This window comes from Nycticebus coucang, chromosome 5 (assembly GCF_027406575.1).
Source record: "Nycticebus coucang isolate mNycCou1 chromosome 5, mNycCou1.pri, whole genome shotgun sequence".
NCBI lineage: Eukaryota > Metazoa > Chordata > Mammalia > Primates > Lorisidae > Nycticebus > Nycticebus coucang.
In genome coordinates, this window is record NC_069784.1 from 134,675,665 (window position 1) to 134,692,654 (window position 16,990).

Sequence of the window (16,990 nt, forward strand, 5' to 3'; positions counted from 1 at the left end):
CTGAGCCTGTTCAGTCCTTACCTGGGCAGTACTCAGGCATCGTCCCCTCCCCCAGGAGCTCCACTAGCCTCTCAGTCCTATCCCGTCACACAAAGTCATTCGCACTCCCCAGGGAGTGCCCTAGGACCTTTTATACTTCTGGGTTCTAAGATCTCAGCAGTGGGCAAAGCAGAAAAAGATCCTGCCCCACGGAGCTAACATTCTAGAGAGAAAGAGAGAAAAAAGAGAAGGATCAGGAGTGACAGGTGTGAATTCTTTCTCCAGTGGGTAGGGGAGGCCTCAGGAGACCTAAGTGAAGTAGGAATGAGCTGTGTACAAATCCAGGCAGTGTTCCAGGTGTGAGGACGTCAGGGTGGGGGAGACTGTAGCACTGGAGGAACAACTTGGAATCCTTGGGATTAGCTGGCAGGGAGTGGGCAGGGTGTGGAGTTAGCTGGGAGAGAGCCAGGCATGGACTTTATTCTTTGGAAATCACTGCTCTGAGCAGGGGGCTGACTTGACCTGACTTCAGTTTTAAATGGACACCACTGACTGCTGTAACAAGTGGCTCCAGGGGTGCAGAGGGGAGACAGGGCCAGTTCTCTGGGGTCAGGGGTGCTAAGGACACTACTACATAATAATCAAAAAGCCACTTGTTAATAAATTCCATGGTACCAGTGGACATTGGACATATATCATTTCTAAGTCTCATGTATAGTTATTTCCACTCTACAACTAAGGAAACCAAGCTGAGATGAAAAATCTTGTTCTTTCCTCTGCATGGTGGAGTCCTCTCAAATATGTCCAGAGTCTCTCAGTTTACTGATTCTAAGATAAAAGGTCAGCTAAGGCAGCTTCTGGGACTAGCAGCTTAGCAATCAGGTCCTACCCACATGGCATGGTCTCCCACTGACACACTCTCTCCATGCTCCCTTCCAGACCTACACTGGTTAAATGTCATTGTAGCCTGCATTGGCCGAATGGGAATCACCATTGTGGTCCAAATGATCTGCCTAGTGAACGCGGAGCTGTACCCCACCTTCATCAGGTGAGTACTTGGAAGGGCTCTCCTGGGAGCTGTGTACCGGCCAGGCTTTGTGAGGATCAGCATTCCTCCCAAGACACCCCTGAGGGTTGGCTGATCAGTCTACAAGCCACATGGCATTGATAGTTAGGAATTCATGCTCAGATAGAGGGGCTGGACATCAAAGACGGGTCCACCCCTAAACAGCAGAAAATATGAAATGACAGAGAAGTCAGGTTGTGCTCAGTCGAGAGGGCATGTGCAGGAAAAGAGGTCACTAACACAGAGAAAGGAGCCCTGGGCGGAGAGGTAGGAGGCTGGAGGCCTGAGTTCTAACCCTGTCCTTAGAGCTAACTCGTCACGCAAACTCCAGAAGCTTCATCAACACCTGGAACCTCATTTTCTTCCACGGCACACGTGGGAGTGAGGCACACAGTGTTTCTAGACCTGAGAATCGGTTTAGCTCTTATCTTTGTTCCTGAGCATTATGTGAATTATCCCACTTAGCATACGGGGCAGCTGAGGTGTAGCAAGGCAGAGAGATAATTCAATGGTCATACCGCTAGAAAGCAACAGAGCTGGATTCAGAACAACATGTTTGTGGCCCGAGGGCCTGTGTTTTTGGCATCACAGCACATTACTGCTCTGTAAACTAAGGAACTTAAACACAAATTATAGTAAAATACATACTACAACATAATATTTGAAGCATGCACTCCAGCAGTTAAGGCCATTCACACCATGTGCTGCCAATCTCCAGAGCTCTTCACTGTGCAGAAACAAAACTCTGTACCCCAAACAACTTCCCATATGCTCCACCCTTTGTCTGACTACAGCCTCTGGAAAGTACGTATTTCTGTCCCTATAGTTTTACCTTTCCCAGAGTGGCTTGTAAATGAAATAAAATGTCGCGTAGTGTTCTGTGTCTGGCTTCTTTCCCTGAGCACAATGGGAGTCACCCACCTTGTCCCACTTGTCAATATTTTGCTACTGCTGAGGACTATATTTCAATGTGTGAATGGACCACAATTTGTTTATCCCAGGGGTGAGGAACCTGTGGCTTTAAGGCCCTCAAGTGCAGCCTTTTGACTGAATCTCAATTACACAAAACAAATTCTTTCATTTTTATTAATACATTTTTGTTTATCTTTTATCTTTTTATTTAATTTTTAAAGTGAACATATTTAAAATATCAAAGAATAAAATAATTGTCCATGAAATAATCCTCCCAGATTGACCAGCATGATTAGAACATTAGTGAGTGTGAAGGGCTAAAGTGATGGTTGCTATGCTCATGATTTAGTCCTAACTTCCCCCACCTCATGGGCCCCATTACAGCCTGAGGCTGGTTGGTTGGCAAGAGTTTATGGGGCAAAGTACACCAGTCAGTTACCGGCTTTTGACAACAGTACACTGTGTTTATGTTTGAAGCGGAATTTGTGAATAGTTGCACAATGTTTTTTAACTCTGTCTGCTTAACTGTCCATCATGTCAATGATGACCAAGAGAACACTGAAGTAAGAAAATAGATATTTTAACAAGGATTGGGAATAACAATATTATCTTGTTTCTGCTAAAGATAAGATGATTTGCTTGCTTTATGATTCTGCAATATCAACATTAAAGAAATTCGATGCTCATCAACATCTTTATGCTCATAAAGACCACACATAATACAAGTTGCAGAGGGGCGAAAGCTTGTATCACAGAAATTAAAAGATGAAAAGCAGAAGGAAAGACAATTCTTTCAAGCAGCAATAGACTTGGAATAATGCCACTGACGCAACTTATAAAGTAGCTTATATACAACAACAACAAAAAAGTAGCTTATATACTTGGAGAAAAAGGAAAGCTGTTAAGTGGTGTAGAAATTGTGAAAGAATGCATTGTTAAAGTTGGAGGATGCTTAGACGCTGTTAATGTTTCGGGGTACAAACAACTGCTTTTTTCAAGGAGAACCATACCAGATGGGCAGCATGAATTAGCCTTCAACTTAATGGAACAACTGATGCAGTACTTCAAAATGAAAATACATATTACACAGTTGTTTTGGATAAATTGACTGATACTACTGATTCGGCCCAGGTTGTTTTTTTTTTTTTGCAGTTTTTGGCTGGGGCTGGGGGTGCCGCCCAACAATGTACCTTTTTAAGTATACCTAATTGAAGTTTCTTGAATGTGGCCTTATTTGATTACAGCTAAATTAATGTGGCTTCCAACATGGTTTGACCACACACCAGTTGAGGTACATTTTTCCAGGTTGGAGTGATCACAGAGCTGTCATAACGTTCAGGTACAAGTCTTTGAGTGGACACACGTTTTCATTTCTGTTGGGTAGAAACTTAAGAGTAGGGTTGCCGAGCCACATGGTAAGGGAGTGTTTTTGAGAAAAGTCAAACTGTTTTCAAAGTGGCTGCTGTATTCCGGCTCCCGCACCTGCCAGGTGGGAGAGCTCCAGTTGCTCCACGTCCTCAGTGGTGGTTGGGATCATCAGCTTTCTAAAAGTTGTTCTGGGAGGCAGTGGTATTATCGGGACTTCACTCGTTCATAATTACTAAGAATGTTGAGTGTTTTGCATGCACTTACTGCCTTCTGTATTTTATTTATTTATTTATTTATTTATGACAGAGTCTCACTATGTTGCCTTCAGTAAAGTGCTGTGGTGTCACAGCTCACAGCAACCTCAAACTCTTAGACTTAAGCAATTCTCTTGCTTCAGCCTCCCAAGTGACTGGGACTACAGGTACCCGCCAAAACTTAGTTTTATTTATTTATTTTTTTTTGAGACAGAGCCTCAAGCTATCACCCTGGGTAGAGTGCCCTGATGTCACTGCTCACAGCAACCTCAAACTCCTGGGCTTAAGCTATTCTCTTGCCTCAGCCACCCAAGTAGCTGGGATTACAAGTGCCTTCCACAACGCCCGTCAATTTTTTGGTTGTAGTTATTGTTTGGCAGGCCTGGGCCGGATTTGAACCCACCAGCTCTGGCGTACGTGGCTGGTGCCTTAGCCGCTTGAGCTACAGGCACTACCCCAAAACTTAGTTTTAAATGAAGATAATTTTAATTATAAAAGTAACCACTTTATTTAAATTTTAAAAATAGCCATTATTTTAACTTGGCCCTTGTTAGAATTTGGCATATCACCGTAAACTCGTTTTTTCCTCCGTTTAAACTGTTTCTTCTTCCTTTCTCATCACACCTCACACCTGCAGGAGGCCAGAAGATGTGAGCATAACCCCAATTTTCTCTTTCCTGCCAGTTCTGCCTAATGGCCTTAGATTCTCATTTGTAAAAAATTACTTGGACTGAGTACAAGGAGATGAAAGCAAATTAAAACAAAAACTCTATATTTGGCAGTTCTGAGCCTGGAGTCTAAAACAGCTGGGCCAAATAATTCCATTGTCTTGGCCACTGGACCCAAGAGACTGACTCAAAATGTAAACCGCCAATGGTACTGAGCGCCTGGCTCTCTATGGAGAAAGGCTAAGTAACCCACTCCGAGGAGCCCTGCACCACTCACTGTATACAGTGCCGGCGAAACAAGGTTCCCCGTGACAGAGAGGGAAGCTGGACATCCAGGGAGAGCTCAGGTGAGGCAGTCATGCAAGTCCCAGTGTTTTTAATCGATTGACTAAATCCTAATCCACAAGAAGGGACGATTTCTATTATTTTGTTACTCTTTTTTTTTTGTAGAGACAAAGTCTCACTTTATCACCCTTGGTAGAGTGCCGTGGCGTCACAGCTCACAGCAACCGCCAGCTCTAGGGCTTAGGTGATTCTCTTATCTCAGCCTCCCGAGTAGCTGGGACTACAGGCGCCCACCACAACACCCAGCTATATTTTGTTACTTTTTAATCACTCCAAATTCAAACGATTTCTATTTCAACCCTTTTGGCCTTGGGAAGGTTCATGGGAAGCTTCAGTGTTGGATAACTAGCCTCCTCTGACATGAGCAGCTTGTGCTGTAAGAGCATTCACTAGGTGTCAATACCTGCTGCCTGGTTTAAAAATGATTTCTTTTTTATCTCCTCACTATATTTGAGTGTCTTTTTTTAATGGTAAATGAATTTTATTTATTTTTATTTGAACCAGGAAAACTATTATTGATATTATTATTTAGCCAACTATAACACATTTTTCTACAAATTTCTGCATGATGAGCTTCTTGAAAACAGGGACCACGTTATTCTTCTCTGCATCTTATGAAACTGCTCTCTAACTGTACTGATCAATCGCTGAATGAGTAAAGTACAGTAAACCTCCATTGTTGACCACCTCCCTACACTGACCACCTCCCTAAGTTGACCTAATTTTCATACTGGAATGCAGCACATGTACTCAATGGAAGTTACTTATGTTTGTCACCTTTGCATGTTGACCGTTTTGTTACAGAGGTTCTGCTGTGTTACAAAAACCTGCATTTTAAATCTGGGACCAAGTTACCTACTTCTCCCAGCTTCTTTGTGTTTATTGATATTTCTTCCTTTTTAATATTTATTTTCTTAAAAGAGTAAAAAATAATGGTGTCTTTTCTTGCTTCTCTAGCTAGTAGGAGAATGAGAAAAAAATGCAAATGCCATTTTTAAAACTAGGTTAACCCGCAAAGACAACATACAAGAAGAAGGGCTGCCTAATGCCATGAGGTCTACAGGGGCCTGAGAAGATTCCAGAAAAGGCACCTCTGACAGCAAGTTGTAGACCAGGCCAGTAGTTTTCCTAAGTAGAGAGCACACCTTGAAGGGGGCAGTCAACTATCTCCTATTTGGAGGAACAGAATGGGTGTGTGGGCTAGAGGTGTAAGTTCCCTCCCCTGACATCACGTGGCTGGAGGTGAAGTGGACAGCCCAGGCTGTAAGAGAAAACAGGAAGGGAGGTCCAGACAGCCGCCACTGAGAGTCGGGAGGAGAGCAGTTCCACACTGTCAGCCCCTGTCCAGACAGCCGCCACTGAGAGTGGGGGCGGAGAGCAGTTCCACACCTATCAGCCCCTGGTACATCCTGAATGAGGAAGCTTAAAGCACCTAACCGTGTACAACCTTGGTCACAAAGAGAATTTCTATAAGCCCAGAACATGGTCTGGCCCCTTCTTCACAAACCCTTCTGAAAATGGTTGATATAGGAAGAAATCACAGTATTAAAAGATGAATTACAAACAAACAACACCTCACTCAGGAGCTGTAGAACCATAAAAACAAAAAAGGAGGAAAGAGCAGGAAAAGCAAAAGGCAAATGTCGTCCCAGAGCAGATGAGCCTTGTAACCAAACAAACCACCGAAGAATGAAAAATATTAATAATACGTCATCTCTATAAAATAAGAGTCTGGAGCAGAGACGTAAGTTCCTGGGGGATTATGTGGCAAGAAAATAGAAGTTGAAATTGGCTCAGGAAGGAAACAAAAAAGAAAACTTAACTTGAGAAATAAAAATTCTTGCATTTAAGAAATGAAAACCAATTTGAAAGCAGTACAGAGGAGAGTATAGTGAGGGAACACCCAGACCAGGCTAAGAGCTGCAAAGCAAAAAGAAAACAAGGAAAGGGTTTATAAGAGAATATACACAGAGGGTGCAAAAAAATGTATACACATTTTAAGAAAGGAAAAATTGTATTAAAATTGTAATAGTCATCGTGTTTGACTTCTACAATTAAAAGAGATGTAAGATACAATATATACAATAACAAACATTATTGGTATATATTGAGTATTACAATAGTAATAGTTTTTTCTTTCTTAAAATGTATATAAATTTTTTTGGCATGGTGTGTGTGTGTATATATATATGTATATGTATATATGTTCACCAATATACAATATATATCCCAAAGAAGAGAATTGAAAACTTAAAGAAAACATCTGAAAATAAAAGATTGCTTGAATCTATAAATTAAAAGGACATGTGTAACAGGAAAATGTTACCCAGTGAACAAAATTGACATGTTTTCACTAAGTTACTAAACTTCAAAGATATGAAAAGACTAATCAGGCAATCAGGCTGAAAGTTACAGTCATTCATATACAGAGAAAATCAAATTAGTATCATTCAGTGAAGACAGTAAAACAATGCCTGCAATGACCTCAAGAAAATAAAGCGCAACACAGTGAATTCTATTGAGCCAAACTCTTATTCCTATAGAAAAGCAATTGTTAATTATTTAAAAATATTGCAAAGGCTGTTTCCTATGAACCTTTCCCAAAATAGTTGTCCTAAAATAACCTAGAAAAATACTCAGTTAACATAGTTAATACAGTGAATGGAATAATATGTCAAAATTATTGATGATAATCATTGAATTTTAGACTAAAAGAAATGCTCTTTTGACTATAAAACAGAATGTAAGTTTCATAAATCTGACAATAAAGAAATGTTATAACTAACCAAGATTGAAAATAGAAGGAAGAGGGAATGCTGGAGATGGTGTAATATACTGATTTCCTCAAATAAGTATGCCATCAGAAACTGACAATTTAAGTAATATTATAGGTATATTTGAAGATATAGAGGCAAACACTAAAAATAATGATATTAAGCAGGGCATGGAAGAATTGGTTTGAGGAGGAAGTAGAAATATGCTAATTTTATAATTATTTCATCACAGGAAATTAATATCTAAAGGAATAAAATATTAATTGTGGGTGGCGCCTGTGGCTCAAGGAGTGGGGCCCCAGTCCCATATGCCGGAGGTGGCAGGTTCAAACCCAGCCCCAGCCAAAAACCACAAAAAAAAAAAATATATATTAATTGTATTACATGAAGTTATAAAGGTAATCATTTGAATAAAAATATAACCTTTCCAAATTATCAGGAAAAAATATACCTAACTAACACATTGCAAAAGAAAAGAAACCAGAAACAATAAAAAGCAAGACATAAAAACTAAGGATAGAACTAAGACCAAATATTTCTGACATTTCTTAGCTCCTCTGGTGGAAAAGAAGAAGACAGTTCCCTAACTTGATTACAAAGCAAAACCCAGAATATGCTGCATATTTGAAGTACAACTTTTCCTCAGAGAGATTAAAAAAATGAAGAAGGCACAAAAGTATACTAGTCAAATGCAAACAAAAAATATGAGTCAAAATCTTATTTAAATTGAATTTATGGAAAAAAATGTAAGGAATAAAACAAAGAAATCCTTAAATAATAATAATAATAATAAAAGAAATCTGTGCTGCACCTGTGGCTCAGTGGGTAGGGCCCCAGCCCCATATACCAAGGGCGGTGGGTTTAAACCCAGCCCCAGCCAGCTAAAACAGCAGTGGCAACTGCAACAAAAAATAGCCAGGCGTCGTGGCAGGTGCCTATAGTCCCAGCTTCTCAGGAGGCTGAGGCAAAAGAATGGCTTAAGCCCAAGAATTGGAGGTTGCTGTGAGCTCTGATGCCATGGCTGGCACTCTACAGAGGGCAACACAGTAAGACTATGTCTCAAAAAAAAAAAAAGGAAATCTATCATGGTTTCAAAGGGGAATTTTACAGAACATTTAATAAAAAGAAAATGCCAATGGTAGTCAAACTGCTCTAAATCATAGGCAAAGGAGGATATTTTCCAAAATTTTAAAATAAAGTTAGCATAGTATCAGTACCAAATAACAACAAAGACAAAGGAAATAAGGAAACCGTAGACAAATATTATCTAAGAATATTAATTTTTAAATTCTAAATAATATCAATCAGTGGAGCACATTAAAATAATAATATACCATGTCTAAGATGAGTTCTCCAGGAGTATAAAGATGGCTCAATATTAGAAAATTCAATAGTGTAATTCATGCTAATAAATCAGAAGAGAAAAATCATACTATTATCTTCATAGATATCAAAAGACATTCAATAACATTCAAATTCTATTCTTGTTTTAATATTGTCTAAGAGATGATATAGCCAATTAAAATGAGGTCATTGAGGAAGGGGTTGGGAAAGAAATATAAATTTAGTAATTTTATAAGCATTTATTGTAGGGAGTAAGAAAAATACACAAATGGTTGTAACAGTAGAACCTTAAGAGTAAGACCTTTAAGATATTTTCTGATTTATTGTTCCTCATTTAACCATGTTTTTGAAATAAAGCTCAAGATTATTTTTAGAAATACGAAATCCAGCACTATATAAGATAAAATTTACAATGGCTGGCTTGCAATCAAAAATTACCAGGAATATGAAGAAGCAGGAAAAGAGAACCTATCTCAAGAGAAATGAATCAATTCAACTGACCCAGAAGTGACACAGAATAAGTGTGCAAGAAACATTAGAACAGTTATTATAGGTATATTCTGTATGTTCAAGAACCTAGAAGAAAGATCAAACAAACATGTTAAATAAAGACATGGAAATATATTAAGCTGCTAGAGGTGAAGATACAACGTTTGAGATGAAAACTGTACCACGTGAGTTAACAGCAGATTCAACATTATAAAAGAGATTAGTAAACTTGAATACAGCTATAGAAACTATCAAGAATAAAACACAGAGAGAATCAATGAGCTGTGAGATAATCCCAGTACATGTAATTGGAGTCTGTAAAGGAGAACAGACATTAACAAGGAGACAGAAAAAATATTTGAAGAAATAATGGCCAAAATTTCTGCAAATTTGATAAAAAAAACATGTGCACAGATTGAAGAATCTCAATAGTTTCCAAATATAAAAATCATAAAAAAAGGCACATTATAAAACCATTAAGCATTCTGACAAAAAAGACCTATCACCAACAGGAGGAAAGACAAGAAATGACAGCAAATTTTTCATTAGAAACAATGCAAACAAGAAGATGGTGGAACAACTTTTTGTAGGTACTGAAAGAAAAAAACAAAAACCTACCAACTTAGAATTCTTGACCCCACAAAAATATCTTTCAAAAACAGATAGAAAATGAAGACTTTTTCAAACATATAAAACCTGAATTTATTACCAGCAGATCTACATTCCAGGCAGTATCAGTCTTTAAAGTCATTTAGAAAGAAGGAAAACTATTAGATGAAAATATGTGTCTATACTCTTAAAAATATGAAGAACACTAAAAATGGTAACTACATTGGGCAAATAGAAATAGTTATTTTTTCTGTTTATTTACTTTAAAAGACAATTAACTGTTTTAAGCAAAGTTAAGCAAACTTTTTCTGTTATGAGCCAGATAGCAAATGTTTAATTTCATGGGTCACATATGGTCTCTGTTGCATATTCTTCTTTATTTATAAGAAAACCTTTAAACATGTAAAAACCATTCTTAATTTAAAGTCCATAACAATGCTGGATTTGACCTGTGGGCTGTAGCATGCCAAACAAAGCAAAAATAATGTGTTATACAAAGGCTGGGAGGGAAGAAATGTTGTGAACTATTGTAAGGTTCACATACAATCCATGAATGTTGTAATATCATTTGAAGGTAGACTGTGATGAGTTAAAGGTGTGTGCTTTAAACCTAAAGCAAAAGTTAAAAAACATAATAGTTATAGGTATTAAATCAACAAAGCAGATAAAATGGAATCACTTATAACACTCAATTTATAAGGAGGCAGAAAAAGAGGAAAAGGGTAACAAAAGACAAAGGGACCAAGAAGAAAATAAATAGCAAGATGATATATTTAAACCCAATCATATCAGCAACAATAAGAAATATAAATGGTCTAAATACCCCAGTCAAAAAGGCAGAGATTGTCAGATTGGACAAAAAAGGTAAGACCCAACTATATGCTCTCTACAAGTAACTCACTTTAAATACAAGGGGAAAGATAGTTTAAAAGTAAAAGAAAGGAAAAGGATATTCCATACTAACATGAATCAAAAGAAAGTTAAAGAGGCTATACTCTTATCAGACAGAATAGATTTCAGAGTAAAGAATATTCCTAGGGATGAAGAGGGTCATTTTCTGTAGATGGTTTCTCTACATGTTTCCCTTCTAGCTGTCTTTGTCCTCCATTCCTTAATGCCTCCTATTAACACTTCCTGATCTCTTCATGAATATCTGGTCCCTTAGTGAAGTTCTTTCCCTTCCAGCTCTTAACATCTGCTCTGAGCAATTTATCAGTGGAAAGAGTGACTGATCAGAGTTTAAATCTCATCCTCCCAGGAACATTCTCCTCTCAGCAGAGACCAAAGCTTTCACAGGAAAGAAACTTAAAGTTAGAATTTCAATAATCAGCCTTGTCTTCTTCAACAATTCCCAATTTAGCACCAGACTGTCTTTATCAACACTGTAAATCCCCCACCCCCCTAAAGATGTCAGTGCTAGAAGCTAGAATCCACTCCCCACCCTCCTTGGGAAGCTATGCTTAAGGACTATTACCCTGCACAAAGCATCTTTTCTCTGGATCACATGAACAAGGAACCACATTCATTGACACACTAGCTTAACCAAGAGCTTCAGTGGGTCCTTCATTATAATTAGTCCCCCTTCCTTTCCTTTCTTCCCACATATCGCCCCTAAGGTTCATTTCCTGGCCATCAAGGTGATGACTTAGTCAGTCAGTCTCTGGTACAGATTAGTTAAAAGATCCCTCCTGGCTTGACTGTACTCCCAGGCTCCTAGGGCTGGGATGAGCCCTGATCCTACTAGAGCCAGTCACCCCTAGACATTGTGCTTTCCTCACAGGTGATAACAGGTCATGGCCCTGGGACAGGAGTGAGGTAAGAGTGAGATGTAGAGCAGGTCACACAGGTTATTGTTATCTTCCTCTGACTTGTGGCATTTTTTCCAAAATTACATACTGAGAGCTCAAATTTTGGATATGTAAAGTGGAAGGCTCTCTTTTTCAGTTGCAAGGGCAATGGGTGGCTCAGGCCAACTTTCACTCTAGCCCCAATGGCCCTCTGGGTTCCTAAGCCCTGGACACCCAACAGCTAGCTGTGGTTTGGGGCATTGTGTCTGCCCTAGGATCAGGTTAACATCTGGAAAAGTGAATCACAGACATGTAATCATTTTTGTCTCTGTATTTTATCAGGAATCTCGGAGTGATGGTGTGTTCCTCCCTGTGTGACGTGGGTGGGATCATAACCCCCTTCCTAGTCTTTAGGCTGATGGTGGTGTGGCAGGCCTTGCCCCTTACTTTGTTTGGTAAGACTTTGTGGATCGTTTTTTATTTCTCCTTTCCTGCCTGGCAGTGAGCTCAGTGGGTGGCACAGCATGAGTACTCAGTAGCTGTTTGCTGAGTGAAAGGAATGGTGCCCACAGCAAGTTTACAGAAGGCAAGGATGGTGTGTGCTCTTCACTTGTTTCCTGGCTCATTCTGTCTTGCTTTATGGGAAAGATAAAATGCCATTCCTAGGAAGTGGGTCAGAAATTTACATCCTATACCTCTGGAATCCAACAATTCATCCTAAGAACAGAATTTGAGAGACCTTTTGATTTAATCTCCTGCTTTCTTATAAATTTGATCACCAATTCTTACACATTTAACATATAATTGCCGGGATCTTGAAGGTACTAAATTTTCACCGTTCTTCTGCATCTGGATCTTAACAACTGAGAACAGACACAATGAGACAAATGTGAAGCAATGTTCTGTATTTGCTTGGTTATTGATGGAGATGGACTAGAAAAGGAAGAGGGGACTCTCTCCCCAGACTCAGGCCAGGGGACCTCCAAGACCTTCCCTCCACACTTGGTGGAAGACAAAAATGGCTGGTCATGTGCAGAGACCTGCCATTTCTGGGCACAGGTGAATGAAAGGGGGAGATAAGAGGAGGAGAGAGAAAGGGTGGTGAGAAAAAGGGAAATAGAGAGAGTAACAAAAGGGGCTCGCACTGGTCACGTGCGCGTGTTGACTGCCTCTGTACGTTATCCTATGTATCTGTGCCTGCATCAGCAAGTCCCCCACTACTTACACATCACTCACATCTATAGAAGTAACATGAAGGCCTTTTCTTACTCTGGCATTTCCTCAGTTATTCTATTGTTTTAATTTTCTTTTCTAAATGTTCCTGAGAACTATTTTTTTAAATAGTGTCTTTCCCACCTGTGTTGTCTAGCAGTAATCACTTCTGTAGATGATATTGGCTATGTTGGCTGTGTTCTAATGGCTCCATTTGCAATCCGTTTCCTCTGAAGGGGTATTAGGCTTGGCTGCCGGGGGAATGACGCTGCTTCTTCCAGAGACCAAGGGGGTCGCTTTGCCAGAGACCATCAAGGATGCTGAGAACCTCCAGAGGTGAGGCCTCATCACTCCCCTGTCATCCTCGCTCTTACTGCCCTGCTGGGGGAGGCACAGTGCTCTGGCTCCAAGCCCTACACCCTCATTCATCCTCTGTTCTCGACAATCCTCTTTGCACTTTACAATAATTACCTATCTCCTAGGCAGTCTTCTCCACTATACTAATTCTATAAACAGCAGCACAGTTTGCTGCCGGAGAGACTTTCAGCAGGAGACGTCAGGGAAAGTCAGGGAATGGGTGCAGTCATACCCTAGCTTCGTAGAGTCTTCACCGTGTGTAGGTATTCTCGCCCACTCTTCCCAAAACATTGTGTGGCAGCTACTGTGGTTATCATAACCCTTCTACAGGTGAAGGGAATAATGACAGGTGCCCTCAAGTCACCAGACTCCAAGCAGATTGCTGACCAGAAGGCGGCTTTGTCAGGTAGCAGCAGAACCGTGCCGTACCCCAGGGCTTGCAGATGTGTCCTGTGCAGGCCCGGACGGGAACATCCCAGGCCCTGAGGCCACGGCTCAGTCCTGCCCCTGACTCAGAGAAGCAGCAGACAGTACATAAAGAAAGGGGTGTGTCTGGAGTCCAGTAAAATTTCATTTGTAAACACTGAAATTTGAATTTCATCTAACTTTTTAAAGTGTCCTAACATTTTTCATTTTGATTTTTTTCAGCTATTTCAAAATATAGAAAAGCATTCTTAGGCTCGTGGGCTGTACACAAATAAGTTGTAAGCCCAATCTGGGCCCAGGCTGTAGCGTGCAAGCCCCTTTTCTTCTTTAGTCCTGCTAACCTTGCTTTCTTTTTGTTTTGAGACTTAGTCCTGCATAAGATTTTGTAACAGTTTATCAACATATTGGTTCCTTATTTACTTATTTTAACTTCGACTTTTGATTTTGGTTGCTACAGGAAAGCAAAGCCCAAAGAAAACACGATTTACCTTGAGATTCAAACGTCAGAGCATCCGGGCAAATGAGAGGTACTTTGCTGGGGACAGAGTGTCAGAGGATGGAAACGGAGTGACCCTCTGCAGAGACCCTTAGAAGCCCTTACTCCTCTGTTTCCAGCCTCTGACTTGCCTACCAACAACAACCCTGAAGAATTGTTTAAATGGGCTTTGTCTTAATTCAGTTTCTTACTTTTAAGTCCTCCAAAGCCCTGGCGATCCTTCATCTGTTCGTCCACTCTAGTGAGAGTGGTTTGTACTCTTGGGATCAGGTACTTAATTATCTAATGTATTTTGAAGAATCACTACTGGTTTTCAAGAAAAAGTATTGTTTCCTTTACTCCCTGAAAGAGAATGCCTTTGCATTTGAAGGTGTCTGCATTGGCAAAAGCACGTTGGCCTGTGGATGGCTTGGACAGTAGCTGCCCTCCACGTCTGTGGGTCCCACAGTTGTTGATTCAACCAACCACAGACGGAAAATGTTCAGAATAAAAAGGATGATTACACCTGCACTGACCATGTCCGGGTTTTGTTCCTTGTCATTATTCCCCAAACAACACAACAGCTATTTACATAATGTTTACATTATATCAGGTGTCATAAATAATCTAGTGTGATTTAAGGTATGTGGATGATGTGAGTAGCTATGGTAATATGCAAATACTACACCATTTTATATAAGGGGCTTGAGTATCTGATGATTTTAGTACTTGAGGGGGCTACTGGGACCAAGCTCTAAAATGGTGGCTCTGCCAGCAAACTGTGTCCTGGTCACATTTACACACACGTGGTGGAATAAGACATGATCGTCTTTCAAAGACCAGAGCACTATGGTCATTTTAGGGAAGAAGTTTCTGCCACCTGTGTTCCAGGAATATTGTTCCCTTTCTCAGTCATGGTTTTGATACTTGTTGGTCCTAGAAGGTGAACGCATGTGCCAGCTGTGAGATATCACAGTAAACACATCAGAAAGAGTTCATTTTACGATCAGCTATGTGCTTCTTGAACCCTATGCAGTGATTTTGTTACTGAACAACACACAAAAAATTATTTTAAAATTTCTTTACTTGTGAAACAAACCACAAGATAACATCATATCCAGTCTTCAAAGTACATCTAGGGGGAAAAAAGTCTCTCATGCGAATTGGAGGCATGATGAAGCACACGTGGTCATTATCTCAACACTTCTGGCCTGATCTAGCTAAGGTCAGCAATGGCCACAGGCCACAGAGACTTGAGGTCATGGAATCTTATACTGAGCAGCACTTTGAGAAACCTGTCTTTGCTTTTGGTCAAAAAACGAGGGTGTGGGACAGAGAGGCCTTGTCTTCCTAACTTGCGGTCGAGCAGACTGGAGCTAGCACTTCATTCCAGCTTCTTTGAAGCAAAGCCCTTACCCTGTACCTACACTTTCTGACTATAATGATATGTTCTTTACTGGTAAGAAATATGAAAAGTGTAAGCTTTGAGTCATTGAGTCATACTTTTGAAATGTGTTTGAAAAATGTCTTCTTAGAATCCTTCTGAGGAAGGCTTTAAACAAAGAAGGAACATCATTAAAAACAGCGGCGACTGCCCCAGATTCTCGCTGCCCTGTGGATATGGGAAGAGGCTAGAGCTCTTCGCAGGATGTACCCTTTCTCACTCATGGTTTTGATTCTTGTTGGGAGGCTGTGCTTCCTCGCAGGATGCGGCCCAGCTCCGTGGCAGCTCAGAACACACCGTGGTGTGGGTCCCAGTATGGTTTGTAGGAACAGCCAGGGAGTGGGTCTGAGGAGCACTTGCTCCCAGGGGTGTCTGCTGGTGCTCTCCCAAAGGAGGGAGGCTTATTCCAGAGAACCAGTTCTCACAGAGCCCACTGGACAGTAAGTGTATTTTACTGTCTCCTGCTGTGTCATGAAGGTGACTGTGGCGAACCCACAGGGGATGGGGTTCTTGTGGCTCGCTGCGCATGAGACCCATTATTGAGACAAGGGTTTGCTGCAGGAGATGCGTCTGTGGGAGGAGCAGCAGGACTGCCTCGATCTGCCTCCCTAGGTCAGGGGCTTTCTGGAGGTGAAATGAATAATGCTTGAGGGGACTGACAGGGGTGAACCTTATTACAGGTGTTTGGGGTGCATGCAGGGCACCCCAGCGCAGTGCAGAATCATGCAGGAACATTATATCCCATGAACAAAAAATAGTGATTAAGTCTCCCAGGGAGGGATTTTAGCATTCCAGTGAGCTAGGGGTTAAGACTGTCACTCAGCCTGTGTGCAAGTTCAGTGTGTCCTTGGGCACAACCTATGGGGGCCTGTTGCTTGTCTTCTCGGGACACACAGGTGGTGTAAGGCTCCGCAGTTATTTCATGGCCACAAGGGGATTCCACCATTCCTGGGAAAGAAACTCAGAAGGGAAAGCATCAGTGTGACAGGAAGTTCCAACCTTCTGGTTAACAATTCTTTTCTGGAGGGGGTGGTGAGGAGAAAGAGTCACACTTTCCACTCCTCGTATTTATATCAAGGCAAGGAATTTCTACCTTGCTCCCAAGAAGGAAAAGTTCTGAAAGAATTATACTAGCTTCCTTGACCATCTCATTTCCTTACATGTATGTGCTAAGCAGAGAGCCTAGATATTCTGATAGAAACTTACCTACTATTCTGATAAACTTACCTTCGTCTTCCGTTGGTTGATCCGTGTTTTGGTTTCTGATGTCAGTGCGAAGTTAGCAAAAATAGTTGCAAATTCACTTTGATAAGATCTGAATCTAAATTTCTTTCCATACCAAGTTTGCAGCCAATCTAAGTTTTTGTTCTTAAAAGTTTTTTGCTCGTTCGTGTAATGTACTCCTTCACTATTCATAGGTTCAACTATGTTTGGTTGTAGATGACTAAAATGTATTGGAGTTGTGGGTCAGAAGCAGTTTT

At 40.7% G+C, this 16,990-nt stretch overlaps 1 protein-coding gene across 3 annotated transcripts in view; it reads left to right on the forward strand.

The window, feature by feature from the left end:
• The window catches only part of SLC22A1 (solute carrier family 22 member 1), a 32,249-nt gene extending 17,649 nt beyond the window's left edge, over positions 1-14,600 (forward strand). The window contains exons 8-13 of one of the 3 annotated variants that reach the window (XR_008380160.1): positions 919-1,027; positions 11,938-12,050; positions 13,044-13,143; positions 14,048-14,117; positions 14,285-14,356; positions 14,457-14,600. Coding sequence is in view for 2 of the 3 variants with exons in the window: in XM_053591430.1 (XP_053447405.1) it covers positions 919-1,027; positions 11,938-12,050; positions 13,044-13,143; positions 14,048-14,114 (389 nt within the window). In the remaining variant the exon portion in view is untranslated. Of the gene's footprint in view, positions 1-918; positions 1,028-11,937; positions 12,051-13,043; positions 13,144-14,047 lie in introns of all 3 variants that reach the window. The other 2 variants (XM_053591430.1, XM_053591429.1) reach the window with 2 other exon arrangements.
• Positions 14,601-16,990: the final 2,390 nt, after the last annotated feature.